This window comes from Dreissena polymorpha, chromosome 5, assembly GCF_020536995.1.
Source record: "Dreissena polymorpha isolate Duluth1 chromosome 5, UMN_Dpol_1.0, whole genome shotgun sequence".
Classification (NCBI taxonomy): domain Eukaryota; kingdom Metazoa; phylum Mollusca; class Bivalvia; order Myida; family Dreissenidae; genus Dreissena; species Dreissena polymorpha.
In genome coordinates, this window is record NC_068359.1 from 118,011,404 (window position 1) to 118,032,811 (window position 21,408).

General features: G+C 37.0%; 1 protein-coding gene across 1 annotated transcript in view; it reads right to left on the reverse strand.

Moving 5' to 3' along the window:
- Nucleotides 1-21,408, reverse strand: part of LOC127832056 (DNA damage-binding protein 2-like) — a 35,940-nt gene that overhangs the window by 3,767 nt on the left and 10,765 nt on the right. The window contains exons 2-9 of the mRNA XM_052357204.1: nucleotides 19,820-20,310; nucleotides 18,651-18,842; nucleotides 17,143-17,291; nucleotides 16,020-16,119; nucleotides 15,533-15,710; nucleotides 8,253-8,395; nucleotides 6,700-6,861; nucleotides 4,116-4,161 (exon numbers count right to left, since the gene is read on the reverse strand). Of these exons, the coding sequence (XP_052213164.1) occupies nucleotides 4,116-4,161; nucleotides 6,700-6,861; nucleotides 8,253-8,395; nucleotides 15,533-15,710; nucleotides 16,020-16,119; nucleotides 17,143-17,291; nucleotides 18,651-18,842; nucleotides 19,820-20,305 (1,456 nt within the window). The 5' untranslated portion in view covers nucleotides 20,306-20,310. The remainder of the gene's footprint in view (nucleotides 1-4,115; nucleotides 4,162-6,699; nucleotides 6,862-8,252; nucleotides 8,396-15,532; nucleotides 15,711-16,019; nucleotides 16,120-17,142; nucleotides 17,292-18,650; nucleotides 18,843-19,819; nucleotides 20,311-21,408) is intronic.

The following is a 21,408-nucleotide window of genomic DNA, read 5'->3' on the forward strand; positions in this document are numbered from 1 at the left end:
ATGGGCTGTCCGTTGTAGTGGCAGCCATTGTGTGAATACGATTTTTGTCACTGTGACCTTGACCTTTGACCTAGTGACCTGAAAATCAATAGGGGTCATCTGCGAGTCACGATCAATGTACCTTATATGATCCTAGGCAAAAACGTTCTTGAGTTATCATCCAAAAATCATTTTACTATTTCGGGTCACCGTGACCTTGACCTTTGACCTTGTGCCCTCAAAATCAATAGGGGTCATCTGCGAGTCATGATCAATCTACCTATGAAATTTGAATTTTTCATGATCCTAGGCGTATGCGTTCTTGAGTTACCATCCGAAAACCATTTTACTATTTCGGAACACCGTGACCTTGACCTTTGACCTAGTGACCTCAAAATCAATAGGGGTCATCTGCGAGTCATTATCAATATATCCATGAAGTTTCATGATCCTAGGCGTATGCGTTCTTGAGTTATCATCCTGAAACCATTTTACTATTTCGGGTCACCGTTACCTTAACCTTTGACCTAGTGACCTCAAAATCAATAGGGGTCATCTGCAAGTCATGATCAATCTACCTATGAAATTTCATGATCCTAGGCGTATGCGTTCTTGAATTATCATCCGAAAACCATTTTACTATTTCCGGTCACCGTGACCTTGACCTTTGACCTAGTGACCTGAAAATCAATAGGGGTCATCTGCAAGTCATTATCAATCTACCCATGAAGTTTCATGATCCTAGACGTATGCGTTCTTGAGTTATCATCCGGAAACCATTTTACTATTTCCAGTCACCGTGACCTTGACCTTTGACCTAGTGACCTCAAAATCAATAGGGGTCATCTGCGAGTCATGATCATTCTACCCATGAAGTTTCATGATCCTAGGCGTATGCATTCTTGAGTTATCATCCGGAAACCATTTTACTATTTCGGGTCACCGTGACCTTGACCTTTGACCTAGTGACCTCAAAATCAATAGGGGTCATCTGCAAGTCATGATCAATGTACCTATGAAGTTTCATGATCCTAGCCCCAAGCGTTTTTGAGTTATCATCCGGAAACCACCTGGTGGACGGACCGACATACCGACCGACCGACATGAGCAAAGCAATATACACCCTCTTCTTCGAAGGGGGGCATAAATATACCAGACATGCCTAATTTTGAAAATAAATTGATCCAATTTAGAAAGATGGGAGAGTCCACAAGGCATAAATGGGTTAACTAATTATTGTGCCTGTGGATTCTATAGGAGCAAGTATTGTTCTCTAAATCTGAAAGCAAGATTTCATTTAAAGAAAAGTTTTTGGATGCACATGATCCGGATTCAAACTTGGCTTAAACATTTTCAAAAAAAATATTCTGACAAATTTTTATTAAGATTGAGGCATAATTATGAAATATATAGTGGTGACAATATATTTCTAATATTTTACCTTGTGACCTAGCATTTGATGCATGTTTGAACTTGGTCTTGATTTGGTCAAGATAAAAAAATTTCATAACATTCAGTCATAAATACTGTGTAAACAAGCAAATTCGTTGAATTGATATACCCCGCCTATATACTTCTGGACACAAGAGTGTTATATTTGACACTAAAAAAAGCATTTTTTTGAAGATACAAAGGGATATAACTCTGTTATTATCAGATGGTGTACAATGCCATTTGGCCGGCATCATCCTATTATCCATATATATACTCATACCAAGTTTCAATGAAATCTGCAAAAGCACTTCCAAGATTGGCTCCGGACACAAAAGTGCCTATAGTAAAAAGCATTTTTTCAAGATACAAAGGGCCATAACTCTGTTTTTAACAGATGGTGTACAATGCCATTTGACGTGCATCATCCTCTTATGCATATATATACTCATACCAAGTTTCAATCAAATCCGCCAAAGCATTTCCAAGACATGGCTCCGGACACAAAAGTGCCTATAGTAAAAAGCATTTTTTTATGATACAAAGGGTCATAATTCTGTTTATAACAGATGGTGTACAATGCCATTTGGCGTGCATCATCCTCTTATGCATATATATACTCATACCAAGTTTCAATGAAATCCGCCAAAGCACTTCCAAGATATGGCTCCGGACACACAAGTGCCTATAGTAAAAAGCATTTTTTCAAGATACAAAGGGCCATAACTCTGTTTTTAACAGATGGTGTACAATGCCATTTGGTGTGCATCATCCTCTTATGCATATATATACTCATACCAAGTTTCAATGAAATCCGCCAAAGCACTTCCAAGATATGGCTCCAGACACAAAAGTGCCGGACAGACGGAAGGACAGCCGGCCGGACGGACAAGGCCAAAACAATATCCCTTCGCCTCTGGCGGGGGATAATAATAAACCTTCTGACCATGCTTCTTCAAGATTTATAAGTGATAAATAAGGTCTCTAGAAAGCTATCAATGTGTTTCAAGAATTGACCGTGTGGCCTTATTTTAACGCGCACTACGCACGTTACCCAGATTTAAACTCAACATAGTCCAGACAAACATTCAAGAGCAAGTTTCATGAAGATTTGATGAAACAAGAAGGCCATGGGCCCTAAGGCGCTCAAAGTTTCATGATGATTGGGCAAAAATTGTGACTTCTAGAGTGTTCACAAGGTTTCTATATAGCCATGTAAGGACAAGAAACCGTCGGAGACGGGTGATGCTCCCCAAAGTTTTTTTTTTTCACAATATTGCACTATATATTCAGATAAAAGGAAACGTCTTGAGGGGCATAACTTTGGACAAAATAATACGATGGATGGTTTAGCAACTTAAAAATTTCAAAGGGCCATATCTCTCTAAATAAATCATCTAACCAGAACCCACAAATAACATACGCATCTCCTCAAGGTAGTTAAGCTTTCCATAAAGCTTCATTGAATTCCAGTCAGTAGTTGGGGAGAAATAGCCCGGACAAGAATTGCACTATATGTACAGTTTAAAGAAAATTTAAAAGGGCCATAACTCTGTGAAAAATCATCCGACCATAACCGGCTGATAATATGCACATCTCCTGTTGGTAGTGAAGCTTCCCATAAAGTTTCATTGAATTTCTGTAATAAGTTGCTGAGATATAGCTCGGACAAGAATTGCACTATATGTACAATGGAAAATTTCAAAGGGCAATAACTCTGCGAAAAATTATCCGACGAGAACCGGCTGATAATATGCACATCTCCTCTTGGTAGTGAAGCTTCCCATAAAGTTTCATTGAATTCCAGTCATTAGTTGCTGAGAAATCGCCCGGGCAAGATTTGCACTATATGTACAGTTAATGGAAAATTTCAAAGTGCTATAAGTCTGTGAAAAATCATCGGACCATAACTGGCTGATAATATGCACATCTCCTGTTGGTAGTCAAGCTTCCCATAAAGTTTCATTGAATTCGGGTTGTTAGTTGCTGAGAAAAAGCCTGGACAAGAATTGCACTATATGTACAGTTAATGGAAAATTTCAAAGGGCAATAACTCTGTGAAAAAATCATCCGACCAGAACCGGCTGATAATATGCACATCTCCTCTTGGTAGTGAAGCTTCCCATAAAGTTTAATTGAATTCCCGTCATTAATTGCTGGGAAATAGCCTGGACAAAAAATGTGCACGAACGGACTGACACACGCAAGGACAGACAAAGCGGCGACTTTAACTGCCCCGCCACTCTGTTTTTCATCCAACCGGAACCATTTTTTAACTCAACCAACATATCATTGAGAAAAACATTTTGACACAATTGCATGAAGATTGGGCATCAATTGCGACTTCTTCAGTGTTCACAAGGTTTATCCTTTTTTTTGGACCTAGTGACCTAGTTTTTGACCCAGCATGACCCAGTTTCGAACTCATTCAAGGTATCATTGGGACAAATGTTCTGACTAAGTTTCTTGAAGATTGGAAAAGAAATGTGGCCTCTAGAGTGTTCACAAGGCAAAATGTTGACGACGAATGATGCACGACGGACAAAAGGCGATCACATTGTGCTCAAGTGAGCTAAAAATGTGGAGTCTATAGTAGTACAAGTTAAATGTAGGCAATGGAACCCAGCACCGAACAACTGATGCCTATATAGGATGATCACAATTCCTCAACTTGAGCACTTAATGCTAGTGAGCTAATGACTCACCCATTCCTGAGGCCAGAGCATCCCCTTGTCTGTTGAACTTGTTCAGCTGCAAATATATTGACAATGAACATTTTTTCCTATGCCAGTAATTGACATGACGCCTTATCAGTGATCGCTCCGCCCACTTAATCACGTGGCTCAGCGGGAAGAAAACCTAGACAAGCTAACACCAAAATGGCTTCTTTGCCTATAGACTGCATATAGATTTACGCGATATTCCGGATGATTTTATGGACTTGTTAAACACCATATTACACTTGTAAAGGGGTTGATGTCATTTAGTTATTCTGCTAATGCAAAAAATATACGATTAAAGAGAACATCAGCTATTTATAACGGGTAAATCGGTACATTAAACACGCTCTCAAACGCTTGCGCGCTTACTGAAATCGAACCCGTTATTAAGTGTAATGGTGGTATTTGCAATAAAATTAACACTTCACCGGTATTTACCCGTGTTATTTACAAAATTATTACCGAAACATTCCCCCCTACCCGTGTAATTGACACGAAATAGCGCTTTATAACTGGGAATTCGGTGAAGTTTTACGCGCTTTCTGACGCCGGGTGGTACCTCAATCCCACACGTTATTGCGTATAAGTGACATTAATCATATTAAACATTGCTTATGAGACATTAATCAATCACTATAATTTAAAGCGCAAAAACAACACAGTAAGTTTGGACATTGTCTGATATAAAATTAGCGTTGTACGAAATGGAATACGGTCAGGCTATTATAAATTAATAAGGCTACCAATATCAGACCCTCGCGCAGGTACCAACTTCCCCGAAGTTACCGCATTTATTGGTTAACTAATATCAGTAATAATAACTCTTTTACAATAGCATTTATCGATACGTCTTTATTAAAATAATAACAAAATGGTTTTCACTTGTTTCTGGCACACACAAAAACGCGATTTTTAACGGGGATTTCGTAAAGTTACACGAATTGGGTACCAAAATTCTCAATTATTTTACATGAACACGTGACATAATACTTACTTAATAATGCTTAGTTATTGCTTATATGACATTTTAAGTTTGTGAAATAAATTAATGTTCTTATAAAGGGGATCTCGGTAATTCTTGAAGCTTCCACTCGCTCTTGTCAAGACCGCATTGCCGCGTTGGAAATGGTATAGATTTAATTCATCTAACTTACCTTTCTGGATACCAAATGTCAGAGTTGCATTAACCCTTCTTACACCGTTTTTGCCAATTTCATTTCCGTTTTTTAATCCGAACAAAATAAACGAAACTCGTTTAAAAAATGAGATCTAGGCATTCGAGCTCCTAGTGTGGATTAAAAGCGTTTATTGGTGACACCACATGAGTGCAAATGTGTAGATACCATTAATAAGATAATATACCACATGTCAACTTCAAATAACATGCATGATGTCAATTAAGTGCATTACTCAGAGTAATAAAACACAGCATGAATTAGGCTTCATGCTGGGTTTTATTTCTCTTTAAGTAATGCAGATGAACCTTGCTTCTGACCTAATAAGTTAATAACTGATAAAACTATTTTAAAAAAAGTGAAATATTATATATAATGTGATACTCAGATCAATAACATAAACTATTTAAATCTGCTAGTATATCCGATAAAAATATATTATAATTGTCTTTGACAGTGTTGACGTTCAGTTGTTCCTGGTGACGACCGCATGTATTTATGCATCTCTTACCCTTCTCAAGATCTCTTTTCGGCTTTGGAAACGATAAAAATTAAATGTAACCAACTAATCTTTCAGGATATTGATTGTCCGAGTTACATAATCCCCATTGACACTGTTTAACCATTTTTAATCGTTGTTTTTAAGAGGAAAACAAAAGAAACTCGTTGGAATAAAAGTGAATCTAAACATGTAGCATGTCTAGAAAATGGCGGACAGGTCGTTGCTAACGAGTGCGCCTGATTAATCGATCGCTGATTGGTGGATCAATTCTAGTGGGCGGAGCGATCATAGATAAGGCGTCATGTCAATTGACAATCAACCTTCCTAATTAAGAGGTTGGGAAAAAACGCATAAATGAATTCACACAAGATATAAGGCCAAGCTGGTATTCAAACCCATAAACCTTGGATAGACAGTCAACTTAGCAGACCAGGCTGGTGAAATGTATGGGGACGGCTTCCAAAACCAAAAGGTGTACATTTGTATTCTAGTATTTGACTTTTCATTCAATCATATATTTACATCATTGATATTAAATAATTTGAATTTAAGAACCTTTGAGACTATGTATAATTTTTAAGCTCCATTAAGAACCATACAATCTATTCTCAACCCGAGGATTTTAAAATTAACATAGGTGTAAGTCAAGATTTACGTTAACATTTCAAGCATTAACTATGTATATGTTTTATCATCTTTCATGTGGTGTTTAAAAAAAACAAAAAACTTCCATGTAAAGTGAACAAACCTTAGCTTTGTTTAACACTTAATATATAATCGGCCCTCTTAACATTTCAATAATTGTCATAATGTTGACAGCTATTTTTTGATGAATCATGTTTACAACATCGCTTTTCTGAACATTACATATTTCTACATCTTAAAATCTTACTGGACATAGACCATCCGCCCCTCGACTGTACAGCTGCGAGACCACCCGGCCATCTTGCGCATCAAAGATGTCGATGGTCCGGGGTTCGTTGCCTGAACCAGGGAAGTTCTTGTCTGGATACCGACCACACACTATCAGATCCAGATGAGGGTGCCATGTCGCCTAGAAACAGAATTTGTAAGATTGTGAGCTCATCAGCCCCTTACCCCAACCACATCCATTCCAGTTGACATAAGGTGGAGCAAGTTGTAGTAATAATTTTATGTACATTTCAGGTGAAAAAAAGGGCAAAACTTACATATTTTTTAATGTAGGAAAGTAATAATTGTAAATGCTCAACTTTAAATCATTAGAGAACAAACCATGCAAGCTTTAATGTTGTACATTGAAAAGTGTACAATAACATTATTGGCAAATTAAATGTAATGGCTACAGACAAATATGATGTTTGACCTTGAAGGATGACCTTGACCTTGTGAAGGATGACCTTGACCTTTCACCACTCAAAATGTGCAGCTCCATGAGATACACATGCATGCAAAATATCAAGTTGCTATCTTCAATATTGCAAAAGTATTCATAAAATAAGTAATTTGCGCCACATATATTTGACCTCTGACCTTGAAGGATGACCTTGACCTTTCACCACTCAAAATGTGCAGCTCCATGAGATGCACATGCGTGCCAAATATCAAGTTGCTATCTTCAATATTGTAAAAGTATTTATAAAATAAGCGATTTGGGCCACATATATTTGACCTCTGACCTTGAAGGATGACCTTGACCTTGACCTTTCACCACTCAAAATGTGCAGCTCCATGAGATACACATGCATGCCAAATATCAAGTTGCTATCTTAAATATTGCAAAAGTATTCATAAAATGATCGATTTTGGCCACATATATTTGACCTCTGACCTTGAAGGATGACCTTGACCTTGAACTTTTACCACTCAAAATGTGCAGCTTCATGAGATACACATGCATGCCAAATATGAAGTTGCTATCTTCAATATAACAAAAGTTATTGCAAAATGTTAAAGTTGGCGCAAACAGACCAACAGACAGACCAACAGACAGGGCAAAAACAATATGTCCCCCACTACTATAGTGGGGGACATAAAAACATTGAAATCTATGGTGAATGCAGTATACCCTCCTATATTCAGAGGAATTTATTTTTAGAAACATCAACATCATATTCATCTGTTATTTTCTGTTGCCAAAGCAACACATTACATTAAGAATTTGTACTTTCCTGTTAGTGAATATATCTAAGAAATTGAAAGATTTTCATGGAAACCAAAACAGATTACATGTACATGTATATATATAACCAATACCCATTCAACAAATATCAATTCTGTATACCAATATCAAAAGAAACAAATAATGAGTGTTCTGAAACTTAACATTTAATTGAAATATGTCATGATTCTATAAGAATAATATATAAGTATCGCGTTTTTCACTTGATCATTACTCTCTGTTCAAAGTTATATAAAAGACTACAAGTTTATCCTTAAATATTACCCCATATTCAGGCAATGTACCTTAAAAGGTGTGATGTGCTGAAAGAACCTGTGAGGATGCTGTATACATGTCTCAAGACACCAACTGGGTGACTGGTACATGCGAATCTCCCTGCCCTGATCAGTAGTAACCAGTCTGCAACCATCTGTCTGGCTGAAATAGGCTACAAATAACGCAATTTATTAATATCTGATTTATACATTTATTCAGGTATGACTGGTGCACTCATATCTCTACCTCTTGCTCTACCTCTTGATCATTACTGTAACTTTTTCTCTGCCTGAATTATATGTTGCAAGAAACAAGGCAATGCCCCAAAGCTATGTTTTTAATTTGCAACATATTAATTTGAATAACATGGAAATCACAAGCAAGGCATACCTGTATCAGAATACAAAACTTTACAAAATTATCCACATTAAAACTTTACTACTTAGATACGTTTTTTACACATTTGTAGTCCCTTAGAAAGTTTAATTTAATTAAAGACCTTTCATACTAGATTAGTTTTTTAAGGGCTTCATTTCCAACCCAAAGATACTGATGAACAGCATAAAACCTGAACAGACTACAAGTTACTCACAGACTGTTCTGGTTTTATGCTGTTTGCACATAGCCATTTTCAATTTGCTTCTGAGAGAGAAAGGGTTAAAAATCAAAATATATGAAGGAAACACACCCATGTTTTTTGACTGACCAGTACCAATTTTTAACTCATTCGAGATATCATTAGAAAAAATTATCTCGCTAACATGAAAATTAGGCAGAATTACAACAGGTTAAGTGTTCACATGTTCATTTGCCAATAAACTCTTTCCCAATCAGAGGTAAAGTAACAAGAGGGCCTGAAAGGCCCAAAGCTGCTCACCTGAGATAAAAAGAAATGACCTGTTCTTTGCAGCCCAAGATATCAATGAAACAAATGTTCTAACCAAGTTTCATGAAGAATGAACAACAAATGGCCCCCTAGCGGCCATGTTTTTATAACAGACATAAACCATTTTTTATCTCTTCCAAGATATGTCAAAATTTCATGAAAATTGTGCAAAAAATGTGTCTTCTAGACTGTTCACATGTTTTCACTATATACTTAAGCGTTTCACCCGTCATGCCGGCTACCAAATTAAAATGAAGTCAATAATTTAAATTATTATTTATTTATCACATACTGTGACAGGGAAAGCTACTTGGGCTCATCTGAGCCTAGCTTGAGGCACAAGAAAAACCAACAACAATGTGACTAAACGATTTTTATTCTTTCCAAACATTTATCATTTATACTTAAGCAATAATGCAAACAATAAAAACAACTCATATAGAAATACAGTTCATAAACTTTCAAAAGTTAATCATTGTTAAAACAAGGTTTCGAAAACAATTAAACACTTTCATGTCTAAACTTGGTCAACAGTTTGTGTTCAGTATGAGGCAAATGCCTGTATAAAGCACTAGGATAAACAAACACCCGTGATCACTTCAATTGAATTCACTCACAAACTTCACTTTCACTAAACAAATAATTGAGAACTCGCTTTCATTGTATTATTCGCTTAAGTCTAATGTAAGACACTTAAAGAAAACAAACAGTTTAAATCCATTTCCTCGGCTTTGATTAATCACTTATAACCACTTAATCACTTATTGTGTTAATCACAACACACTAAGTCACTCAAATTAAAAGACTAGCTGAGAACTGTCATTAAATAAATTCACTCTGTTCACTCATCACTTATTAAAAACACTTACTCGTTGTTGCATAAATTCACTAGGTCTTGTTCTTTATTAAATCACTATCTTAATATTTTCACTTAGAGAAAAAAACTAAGTCACTGTGCCTTAGTTATTACTTAGTTAATAATCACACTTAATTAAAAGAACTAAACTAACTCCACTAACTTAACATTCCCAGTAAGTGAAACACAGTTAATCACTAATTCAATGGGAAAGGCCAACAATGTTGTTGTTGTTGTTGTTTTTTATCGAGTGCACCGGGATTGTCTCCCATATGGCCATCGCCCCCAGAAAGATGTGTTAGTTGGTTACGGGGGAAAGTGCAAGATACAGGAGACACCCCGTTCCAGAGGTGACCAGTGTTCTCCATAAAATCTAAAGTAGCCAGAAATATTTTTAAAGTAGCCAGTGACTAAGCACGCGGCATGTCGCGTGCACGAGCCGCGAAGTGGCGATTGGGGTAGGTGCGTGAGGGGTATCCCCTCCTGCCAGGGGGGTATGGGGGGTCTCCCCCAGGATTTTTTTAAAAGTACATGAGTGAAATGGTGCAATCTGGTGCATTCTAGGGAGTTTTTCTTAGATTGAAGTAACCTAGCATTTTTCATAGAAAATAAAATATTTATTTGAAATTTATTGAATAACTCTCTCACAAACTTTGAAAAAAGAAACATGAAATTGCAACAACTGTTTTTTAATAATCTGAATATGAAGATCCATAGTCAGAATCTAGCCCAGATCCTTGGTCATCCATGCCAAGGGCGTGGAGGGCATTTTGGTATTCTGCTTCTCCAAACTGTGGGGCTGGCTCAGGCTGCACTTGGACAAACTGGTTAAGGTCGTTCTGTAGCTTTTTCAGGTCCTCCTCTTCCAGGGATTGTCCCAGTGGTGGCATCTCTGTGAACAAAAGAAGTCAATTTTACTCTAAATTATGAAATATTGACATTGGTTGGTTTAACCCTTTACCTGTTCAGTTTACATTATAATTGCCACTAGATATTGTTCATAAAATTATGTAAATTTAGCAGTGATCTTTCAGATAGTAGTAGGCTGTTTAATGCAGTGAAAAAGTTATGCAGAAAGCTCTTGTATGAGCTTTATACATCTGTTTTGAGCTGCATCAAGAATAAGCTTCCACTGCTTTAAATATTCTTTGATAAAAAACTTATTGTTCAAAGATGTTACATTTTGCATTGAATAACTAGAATTGATAGTAATAAAAAAACACTAGAGACATTGGAAACACATTTTTTACTTTTGAACAGTTTACCAACTTCTTATAAAGAAGAAATAGGAACCAGTTATAAATACAAACTGCTTATGATGAGTTCCAAACTTGCTGATAATATAGCAATCTTAAATGTTATGTAGGTACTGCAGTACATGTGGAATCAAATAATAGATCAGGTAATTGTTTTTATCAAATTGGCAAAACAAACAAGGCTAAATAGCAAAATCATATAGAATTTAATTATTTGGGGACAGGTGTATGATGAGGTAAATCATCTCGGATTAAAGATGGAAAAAATCATACTTTCTAAATCTGTCTGACTTCCACACTCCACTGTAACTGTTGGGTAAAAGTTGTCCGTGTGAGCTGATCCACCAAAACTTGGCAGTTGTTTCATAGGAGGAAGGTTCCTTACATGTGTCTTTCTCCAGATCAGAGCTGCATCAGAAAGCAGTTGGCTGCACTCCTCAGATTTGATGGCCGGTCCATTTAAAGAGATCTGCATAAGTGTTCACGCGGCGTTGGAAAGCGAGGTGAACTCGATAAAACGCTCGGCGTTACGCCGCGTTCGCTAATTCCCGCGGCGTGTATTACTTTAGCCAAGTCGGTAAATGCAGACGATTTCCGTTCTTATCAGTGACCGCCGCGCAACACCGCGTTAGCAGTGTGCTACTGGGCATACCAAAAAATAAAATAAAAAAATAAAATCCAGTAATTATCTAACAAGACACCGTTATTTAAGATGAATGTGTTTCGAATTTCGTAAACACGCGGAGGCCATTATTAGTAACTGTACAAAAAGTTGGGAAAATGGCCTTTGTCGGAAAATCCGAGATAGATTTTTTTGTTGTGTCAAAGCTTAGACCAAGTAATTACGGCCATTCAGGACTCAACTTTTCGTAAAACACGTGTTCAATTAACTGGTAAACTCCACCCTTTGTTCCCTGTATTAATTGGTAAGTATCAGATAAAAGACGACGCTTTGTTTGTCGTAAATCAACGAGTTTTCTATACAACAACAACTACTTCTACAACCACGTCGGGATCGATCTATCTTGGGTTTTTTTTAATTGTATATATTATACTACATGTATGTACTTGTAATAAATGTAATTTTATTTGAAAATCAGAAAGTCAAACAACGTTAAATTGATCGTTATCTCGTTAAACGCGGAGTTTCCCCCGCGTTGCCAACGCCGAGGGCCGCCGCGTCGGCTTATCAATTTTGCCGATCGTTAACCGCCGCGTCCAAAATCATGCAAACGCCGCGTATCGCGGGATTTTCTTAATCTCCCTCCAGGTCACTGCTAGGGAGAAGCGAGAGAAATTGGGGAAAACGCGTGGAGTGTACTTTATCGATCGGTTTTATCCGTGCTTCTTCCTGTTCGGCGCAAAATTAACGCGCATTAGAATAGAAACATTCGGTTAGTTAATAAAAAGACGAAATTGAAAAATCGCGTCACAACTGGAATTAAAACAGGCGTTTTTTGCGCCGTTTCCAATTGATATTTTTTGGGAAAGTAGCCGGCGCCTAGACTGTCAGTAGCCGGCGAAATCGCCGGCCGCCGGTGCTTCCGGAGAACACTGGGTGACCCTGGGTCTTTTTAGTGCCCGGTGTATAGCACCTAGTACACTGCACCTCGGTTTAACATCTCATGCGAAAGACGAATTAGTAGGTTAGGTGCAGCGGGGGATCGAACCAGCGATCTCTGGATTGTGAAGCCAGTGTGTAACCACTAAACCACGGATCCGCTACAAAAGGCCAACAATGTGCTAGTTCCCTGATTTTGAGGTGTAGCTGGCAAGGTAAACATCCAATCAAATGAGAGCACTGCTATTCTTAGTATCCAGGTAAAGATAAGCACTGACCACTGATGCAAACTATCTGTATCCACACTTACAGAGAGTTTAAAGCATTTATTTCATTTCTTACGAATTATCATACAATGAAAATATACCGGATCTATCATTAATGAATTTATAAGTTATTAACTATCATTAATGAATAAAAGTTATTCAAAATTGTAATTTAAAGAATCATTATTGTAAGAATAACAAGAGTGTTAACAAGGTTTAACCATAGCTTATATATAAGGAAAAATGCCAGGCCCCCCTTGGCGGCCATGTTTTTCCACCAGGTCCAACCGGAACCATTTTCAAACTCATTCAAGATATCATTGGGACTAATCTTCTGACCAAGTGTCATGATGATCTGACAATAAATGTGGCCTCTAGAGTGTTAACAAGGTTTTACTAAAGCATGATATATAGCCATATTAGGAAGAATGCCCTGCCCCCTGGTGGCCATGTTTTTTTAGCAACTGAAACCATTTTCGAACTCATCCAAGATATCATTAGGACAAATCTTCTGACCAAGTTTCATGAAGATCGAAAAATAAATGTGGCCTCTAAAGTGTTAACAAGTTTTTACTATAGCCATATAAGGAAAAATGCCCCGCCCCCTGGCGCCCATGTTTTTTAACCAACCAGCACCATTTTGAACTCGTCCATGATATTATTGGGATGAATCTTCTAACTAAGTTTCATGAAGATCGGACAATAAATGTGGCCTCTAGAGTGTTAACAAGAATTTACTATAGCCATATATAGCCATATAAGGAAAAATGCCCCGCCCCTTGACAGCCATATTTTTCAAGCAAATGTAACCATTTTCTAACCCATCCAAGATAAATGTATCATTGAGACCAATCTTCTGACCAAATTTCATGAAGATTGGACAATAAATGTGGCCTCTAGAGTGTTCACAAGTTTTTACTATAGCCATATATTGCCATATTAGGAAAAAATGCCCCGCCCCTTGGCAGCCATGTTTTTCAAGCAAACGTAACCATTTTCGAACTAATCCAAGATATCATTGAGACCAATCTTCTGACCAAATTTCATGAAGATTAGACAATAAATGTGGCCTCTAGAGTGTTAAAAAAGGTTTTACTATAGCCATATAAGGAAAACTGCCTCGCCCCCTGGCAGCCATGTTTTTTCACCGATCTTGACCATTTTCGAACTCATCCGAGATATCAATGAAACGTTTTGACCAAGTGTCACGATGATTGGGCAAAAATTGTGACTTCAATCTATCTCTGAATACTGCCAACCGCTCTTTCCAGTATTATAAGCAAAGGGACATTATCGAGTCCGTTTCCTGGGAAGAACCAGTACTTGGTGTCTATGGAAGAGATAATGAGAACGCTCCCAGAGTAGGGAGCGAACCCACGAACTCCCGATCACTTGGCGGACACCTCATCCACTACACCACTGCGATTCTAGAGTGTTCACAAGGTTTCTCTATAGCCATATAAGCAATACTGCCCCGCCCCCTGGCAGCCATGTTTTTCAACGGACCAGAACCATTTTTGAACTCAACCAACATATCATTTAGACAAACATTTTGACAAAGTTACATGAAGATTGGGCATCAAATGTGACTTGAACTGTGTTCACAAGGTTTTTCTTTTTTTACCTAGTGACCTAGTTTTTGAACCAGCATGACCCGGTTTCTAACTCAGTCGAGGTATCAATGGGACAAATGTTCTGACCAAGTTTCATGAAGATTGGACAATAAATGTGGCCTCTGTTCACATAGCACAGCTCAGGTGAGCTAAAAATGGCTATGCCAAAACACAGCTATGTCAATTGTCCCAAATTTAAAATCCGGAAAATTAGGCCAGGGGTCTGGTAACACAGGTCCCCAACAGAGATAAAAGGCAATGCCCCCCCCCCCCCTTGAGCACCCTCAAATTGTAATATGTAATAGTATTTCTACTTGCAATTTCTGGTGAATATATGTGTTATATTATAAATCAGACCTGCCGAATCACCACGTGACAAAAAGTCCAAAAGTAGCGACAATTTTCCGTCAGTTTTGTTCATGTCCTTGCCATCGGCTAGCCAATCAAAATAAAGAAATAAAATACCGGGCAAAATCGGTACCGAGCCCAAAGACGATGAAGCTTTTACTAATATATAAATTTCGTTCTCAATTGATCGCGCTTTCAAACAAATTTTCCCCTACCCCCCCCTCCTAAAAAAAAATATCTAATCGGATCTTCTTTGATCTCAATATCGACCCTGGTTGGCAAAAATCCGGATTTCCGGAAAATTGACACCCCTAAAACAGCATAACACCAGAACAGCCTGCGAGTAACTCTCAGTCTGTTCAGGTTTTCTGCTGGGTGCTGCTAATCAGTAAGAAAGGTCTTCCATTAAATTTAACTTTTTATGGGACTACAAATACTTCAAAATACATATCTAAGTTGGGTTAAGAAAAACTGTCTTGCTGCCTAATCACAACAATAAACAATTATTAATCATATAACTTACCTGAATTGACAGCCTTGTCATGCGCGAGTACACACAGTGCACTCTTCCGATCTTTGAGCTGCCTCGTGTCCCAAAGCTGTACGGTGTGGTCCGTAGAGGCCGTACACAGCAGCCAGGGTTCCCGGGGCGAGAACTCTACGTGGGTGATCTTGTCCTTGTGCAGACGATGTTCATATACCTTATATGGATAGTGTTACAGTTAGGGGCATGAACACACTCATTGTTATTCCATCAAACGTGCATTTATGAAAATGAACTTTATAAAACTAAACTTTATTTTCATTAAAAAAATCAGTCAAATGTTATCTGAAAAGGCTTTGTTTAGAGTATTTGGACTTGTACAATTAAATTGTATGAAAGATCTAAGTCTGCAAAAAAAGAGTGAAAATAATTAGATTATATGTTTCACACAAAGGATTCATTTTAAGATTTTATTGTGTACTAAGGTTTCTAGTATTTGAAAATAATAAAGAGAGCACTACAGTACCATTCTTCCCTCGGACGACATCATGTGTAGAGTGCCTTTATTTCTGCCTGCAGCCACCAGGTACTGGCTCTGAAGAACATCCACACTGCAGTACCAATGGCTGGAACAAAAGAATTATTTTAACCCTTTACCTCTCAGATATGCTTTGTGATGTGTAAGTAGTTAATACATGTCAAAAGTCCGTTAGAAAATAAAATAAAATTGTATGGCTTTCTTACTAGAAACATGTTTTAAAAGCTTCATTTCCAACCCTTAGATAATGACAAGCAATAAACATCATTAAACTAGTTCAAGTTTAGCCAGTTTACAAAGATTTTGCTTGGTAATATAAACTGAGTTTTTGACCCAGGGCTTAAGAATTTTTTAACTGATTGTTTGATATTGTTTTATTTTATTCTCCCTGGTATCCTTTTTCTTCTCAAAATCCAGTCACGTAATTAAAACATGGCCCAGATTTGAACTCTAACTAAATATTGTGATGATAAACATCCTGACCAAGTTGTATCATGATTGTGCCATTAACCCATTTATGCCTAGCGTCCTGAAAAAAGGACATTGCAAACAGCGTAGACCCAGATGAGACGCCGCATAATGCGGCGTCTCATCTGGGTCTGCACTGTTTGCTTAAAAGGAATTTCTTAATGCAATATTCTTCATATAGAAATACATATACTTCACATCCCTAATTTTGGAAATAAATTGATCCAATTTAGAAGGATGGGAGAGTCCACTTGGCATAAATGGGTTAATACAATCAGATTGGATTGATGCTTGATACTACATAATTATTATACAGCATTTACAATCCACACAGTCTTTTTATGTAATTTCCGCAAAGGCGTAACATTTCTTAAAACATTAATTGCTTGAAGTTGCTAGACCAGCAAATTTTGAGAAATTATTTTTGACCATAGCAATATTTTGATGGCAAATTCAAGAGGCAAGTGGGAATGTGACGCATGTGTTAATTTGCATATATGCAAAAAAAAGCCATTACACTATGTACTTTAATTATGCCTCAAGTTTACATGACTTTTGTTTTCTTGTTTTTTCTTTGGCCAGATACATGTACATGCTATTCTCATGTCACTAATTGTTTCTGCAGGGGTCAATGTTAACTTACTCATGGCAATTCATGGTGTCGGCCAATGTAAGCCGATCATTTGTCTCAAGGTCCTTCAAGGTCACAGTACCATCTATGGAGGCGGTCAACACTTTACTATTGTCCCATGGCCAGAACTTCAGGGCTTGGCATGACCCACCCTCTCCGCTCTGCAAGAACAATGGCATTACAAATCATGATGGCCCTTTTATATTCTATAATAAGCTAAAAATGTATCTCCTTAAAAATGTATACTGGGCACAACACATAGACAATTTCAGCTTATTTTGATAAAGGACTTAAATACATGTATATCTTTTACTATTAAGTGGCAGAGAACTTGTATATTATGTAATATGCAGCAGACAAGAACAATTTATTTTACTTTTATAATCATTTAACTTACATAAATGATCATCAAATAGCATATCTGTAAAGAGTTATCAAAGCTGACCTTGAGGGTTAAGAAAAATGCTTATTTAAAGAAATTGAATCAAACCCCGACATTTTCAAAAAAAATGTCATTAAATTAAAATACAAGCTCCTCATGTAAATATACACAAAATACATTCTAATATTTTTTAGTTAAAGGGGCCTTTTCAGGTTTTGGTAAATTGACAAAATTTAAAAAAAATGTTTCAGATTTGCAAAATTTTGTTGTAGTTATATTATTTGTGAGGAAACAGCAATACTGAACATTTACCATGCTCTAAAATATCCACCATTATATCAGAGGGGGTAATCACTTGACAAACAAGATGGCGACGTCCATGCTGAGGCAGGTATTTTTCGTCATTTATACCTTGTATTACTTGTATTATTTTGTTTATTCCGCTCACTTTCCAGACGTTTTAGGAAGAAAGTTATTGGCTTTTATATCATAGTAATATTTGCTCTATATCTCGACTTTACTCAGTGCGAAATTTCTTAGCGGGAGGACCTAATAAGGGCTACACTAAGAAAATTTGCGGGAAGTAGTCGAGATATAAAGCGAATTTAAATACGAAATAAAGGCTAATCACCTTTTTACCTTTTTGGCTGCAAAGTGAGCGTCATTTAAAAAATAAACAGAAGAAATAAAGGGTATAAAATGGCGAACAATATCCGTCTCGGTATGGACGTCGCCATCTTGACTATCACATTGTTACCCCCTCTGTATATGCATCTTTTGACGTTTTAAAACCCTGCAAGCTATAAAGCGTTGCGAATCGAAATGATTGAATTATTTGGAGAGTTCTGTTGTTGTTGTTATATTTTGTGACACTACAAGGATTGCATATATAAAGTAGAAAATACATCATTCATTGTATGAGCATGGATGGCCAAGTAGTCTATGTGTTAGACTTTTACTCCAAGGGTCAGTGCCAGGAGCCCAGTTGAGAGTTACTTTTTTTCTTCCTTTAATTTTATTCTTGTTTTTAATTGGACCTTTTTAGATCCAATGTTTAAATTTATCAATATCAAGCATTTAATGACAAACTTCGATATCTGCCAAAATCTGTGAAAAGGCCCCTTTAAGATCAACATACCCCTTGAATCATTTTATCTTGTCCAACATTTTCTGTGTTCCACAAAATAATGTCACCACCTTTGGAACCGACAGCAAGTAGGTTTGCTTGCTTAGGGTGCCATTCAAGGGCAGTAACTCTCCGGTCAAATGGGCTGGCCGTTCTGTAGACTTCAAGCTCTCGGCATAGTGAGGTAAGTGGACTGTTGATGGACTGCAGACAAGTCATTAAGAAGTTTCAAATACTTAAGCATAGGAGGGAAACAAAGTGAAGCGCATGTTAAGTAATAACTTAAGTTTACATCCACAGTACATGTAATTGTGTGCACAGCTAGGATTTGAAAAGGGCATGGGGGGGGCTTATTTGTCAAAAGGGCACTTTCAAAGCACAGAATTTTGTCAAAAGCGCACTTTCATGCACGCAGTCCTATCTGGAATATGAATTTATATGTTATTAATAATTGTTAGAATTTATTTTTTCCATTATTATTAAACCATACAAAGAAAGCATCTACAATGTGGATTAATTTTATAACAATGTTGTAATAAAAGATTTATAAATAAAAGGGTAGGGAGGGGCCTCTGAAGTGCAGAGCAGGGCTTCAGAAGGGCAGGGTAGCGCAACCTTCCATTTAGGCCTAGCTGGAGCACAGTGTGCAGTATTTACATAAAAAGCGCTAAACATATTTGAGATGCTTGATAAAACTATTACTAACAGAAAACTAATATGCAAACTAACATTTCCTGAAATTCTTGAATAAAATACATATAAGTAAACAGCACTTCTTTCACATAAAAAACCCTTTTAACTTCAAACTAGTAACAAGCCAATATATTGTATTTTGTAAAGCCCTGAAATCAAATTTCATACAAAATTTTACTTTGGAAACCCTTTTCTAAAATCTGATATAGAATTAATAAAATCAATATGTCTTTGAAGTTTTATTATTATGTTGGCTTAAGTGATGCAATCGTTTCAGTATAACCAAGGTTGCCAGCAGATCACCCGACATTTTTTTACAAAAATTTCAAACAACACACTGTTTCTTTTTACAGCTACATGTATAGTCAAAATAAGAACTGTCCATCAAGTCTCCAAGTTTTGAAAATAATCTTCACTCATTTAAATTTGATGAAATCACTGGTTGTTAATTATAATGTTGATTATAAATTTAAGCAAAAATACTCAACCTTCTGTAACTTTAGTCTACTTTTGATTCCATATTGTATGTTGCCTAGATGATGCTGAAGATTTGCGCTGTAATGGCTGCTGTAATTAAATGCTGGAAGATTCAGATGCTGTGTCCCCTTCTGGAAACCATGCTTTTCCAAATCTTCTTGAAAAGGATCTTTTACTCCATTTGCTATACAGGTTTCTCTTACAAAGTTTGACTTTATTAAATTCACTGGCATTTCTAAGGATGAGGAATTTTTGCTGTTATGTGGAGACCGAGGGGACTGAACATTTTGGTTGCTTGAATTTGATTTCAAAGGGACACTTTTGTTTGTCACAATTTTTTGGCCAGGTTTAGTAGCTTTGTTTTCTATGTTAACACTATCATTTTTAGATTTTGATTTTCGTTTCTTTTGTGGAGGTTCTTCTTTCATTGAGCTAGTGTCATTGTTGCAAATTTCAGTTTCAGTTTCAGCAGATTTCTTGTTCCTTATCTTTCTCATGTTTTCTGAAATATCGAAAAGTATATGAACATTTGTAAACACCATTGTTTAGAGCTTTCACCAATTTGTGTTCAACTTAAATAAAAAAAAGAGCTTAAAACAGATACCACAACACCAGCAGCAGCATATCCTCTTTGATCAAGCACTTGGGGTGGGAGACCCTTGAATAACGACGGACCAAAGCAACTCACCATGCTGTATAAAATCGCCAATGACCTGGTAGATATTCCAGCCAGGGGTCTCTCGAGTGGGCGAAATGGGCGATTTCTTCGCCAAATTAATCTTCACTTCGCACATTAATTTCATGAAGGGGAAGTGACTTCTCCTCCTTTTTATGATTTACTTTGTGCCAGACATTGACCGATTAAAATCAATTTGTGGAGAATTGGACACAGGAGGATTCTCAGCCATTAGTGCCCCATGTACAGGTCATGCAAAGTTGAACATTCAAAAGAACAGTCTGGAGCTACATGTATTACACTTCTTGAAATTGTTAATAGATGATGCCTTGATTAATTGCCTTCTGCTGGCTACCAATAACTATGATTCAGCAATGTTAAATGGCCCATTAAAACAATGCTAAGGAATGATCAAATGGGAAGATGTAACCTACATGTAGCATTGGCAATAAATATGGGGCTCATTTACTGGTCAGATATGGAATCTCTGCTGTAAAATGAGATTTTAAATGATTACAATTGAAGTTTATTTGATACACCTGTTCAGGCAAAGAAGTAATCAAAAGTACAATCACAATCAACAATCAATGAGAAATAAGGAAAATGTTGGTTTTATACATTTAACTGTACATGTCTTATTGTATAAAACAAGTGAAGAGTTTATTGAAAGCTGAACAGAAACCACTTCTCCGTTAAGTTGCTGCAAAATATACGTAAAACTAAGATCTATGATGCAAATATATCATTTCTCCCAAATATGTTACCAATTCTCCCTATTTTGGCTTTAGGGAGAAGTGACTTCTCCCTAAATTTTGAGGCTAGCTAGACCACTGCCAGCCAACTGTTACCTTATACAAGCCCCAAGCTGCCCTAAGGATCATAACAATAAGTACCACTAGCAGTCTACATCCATATCGTACTACA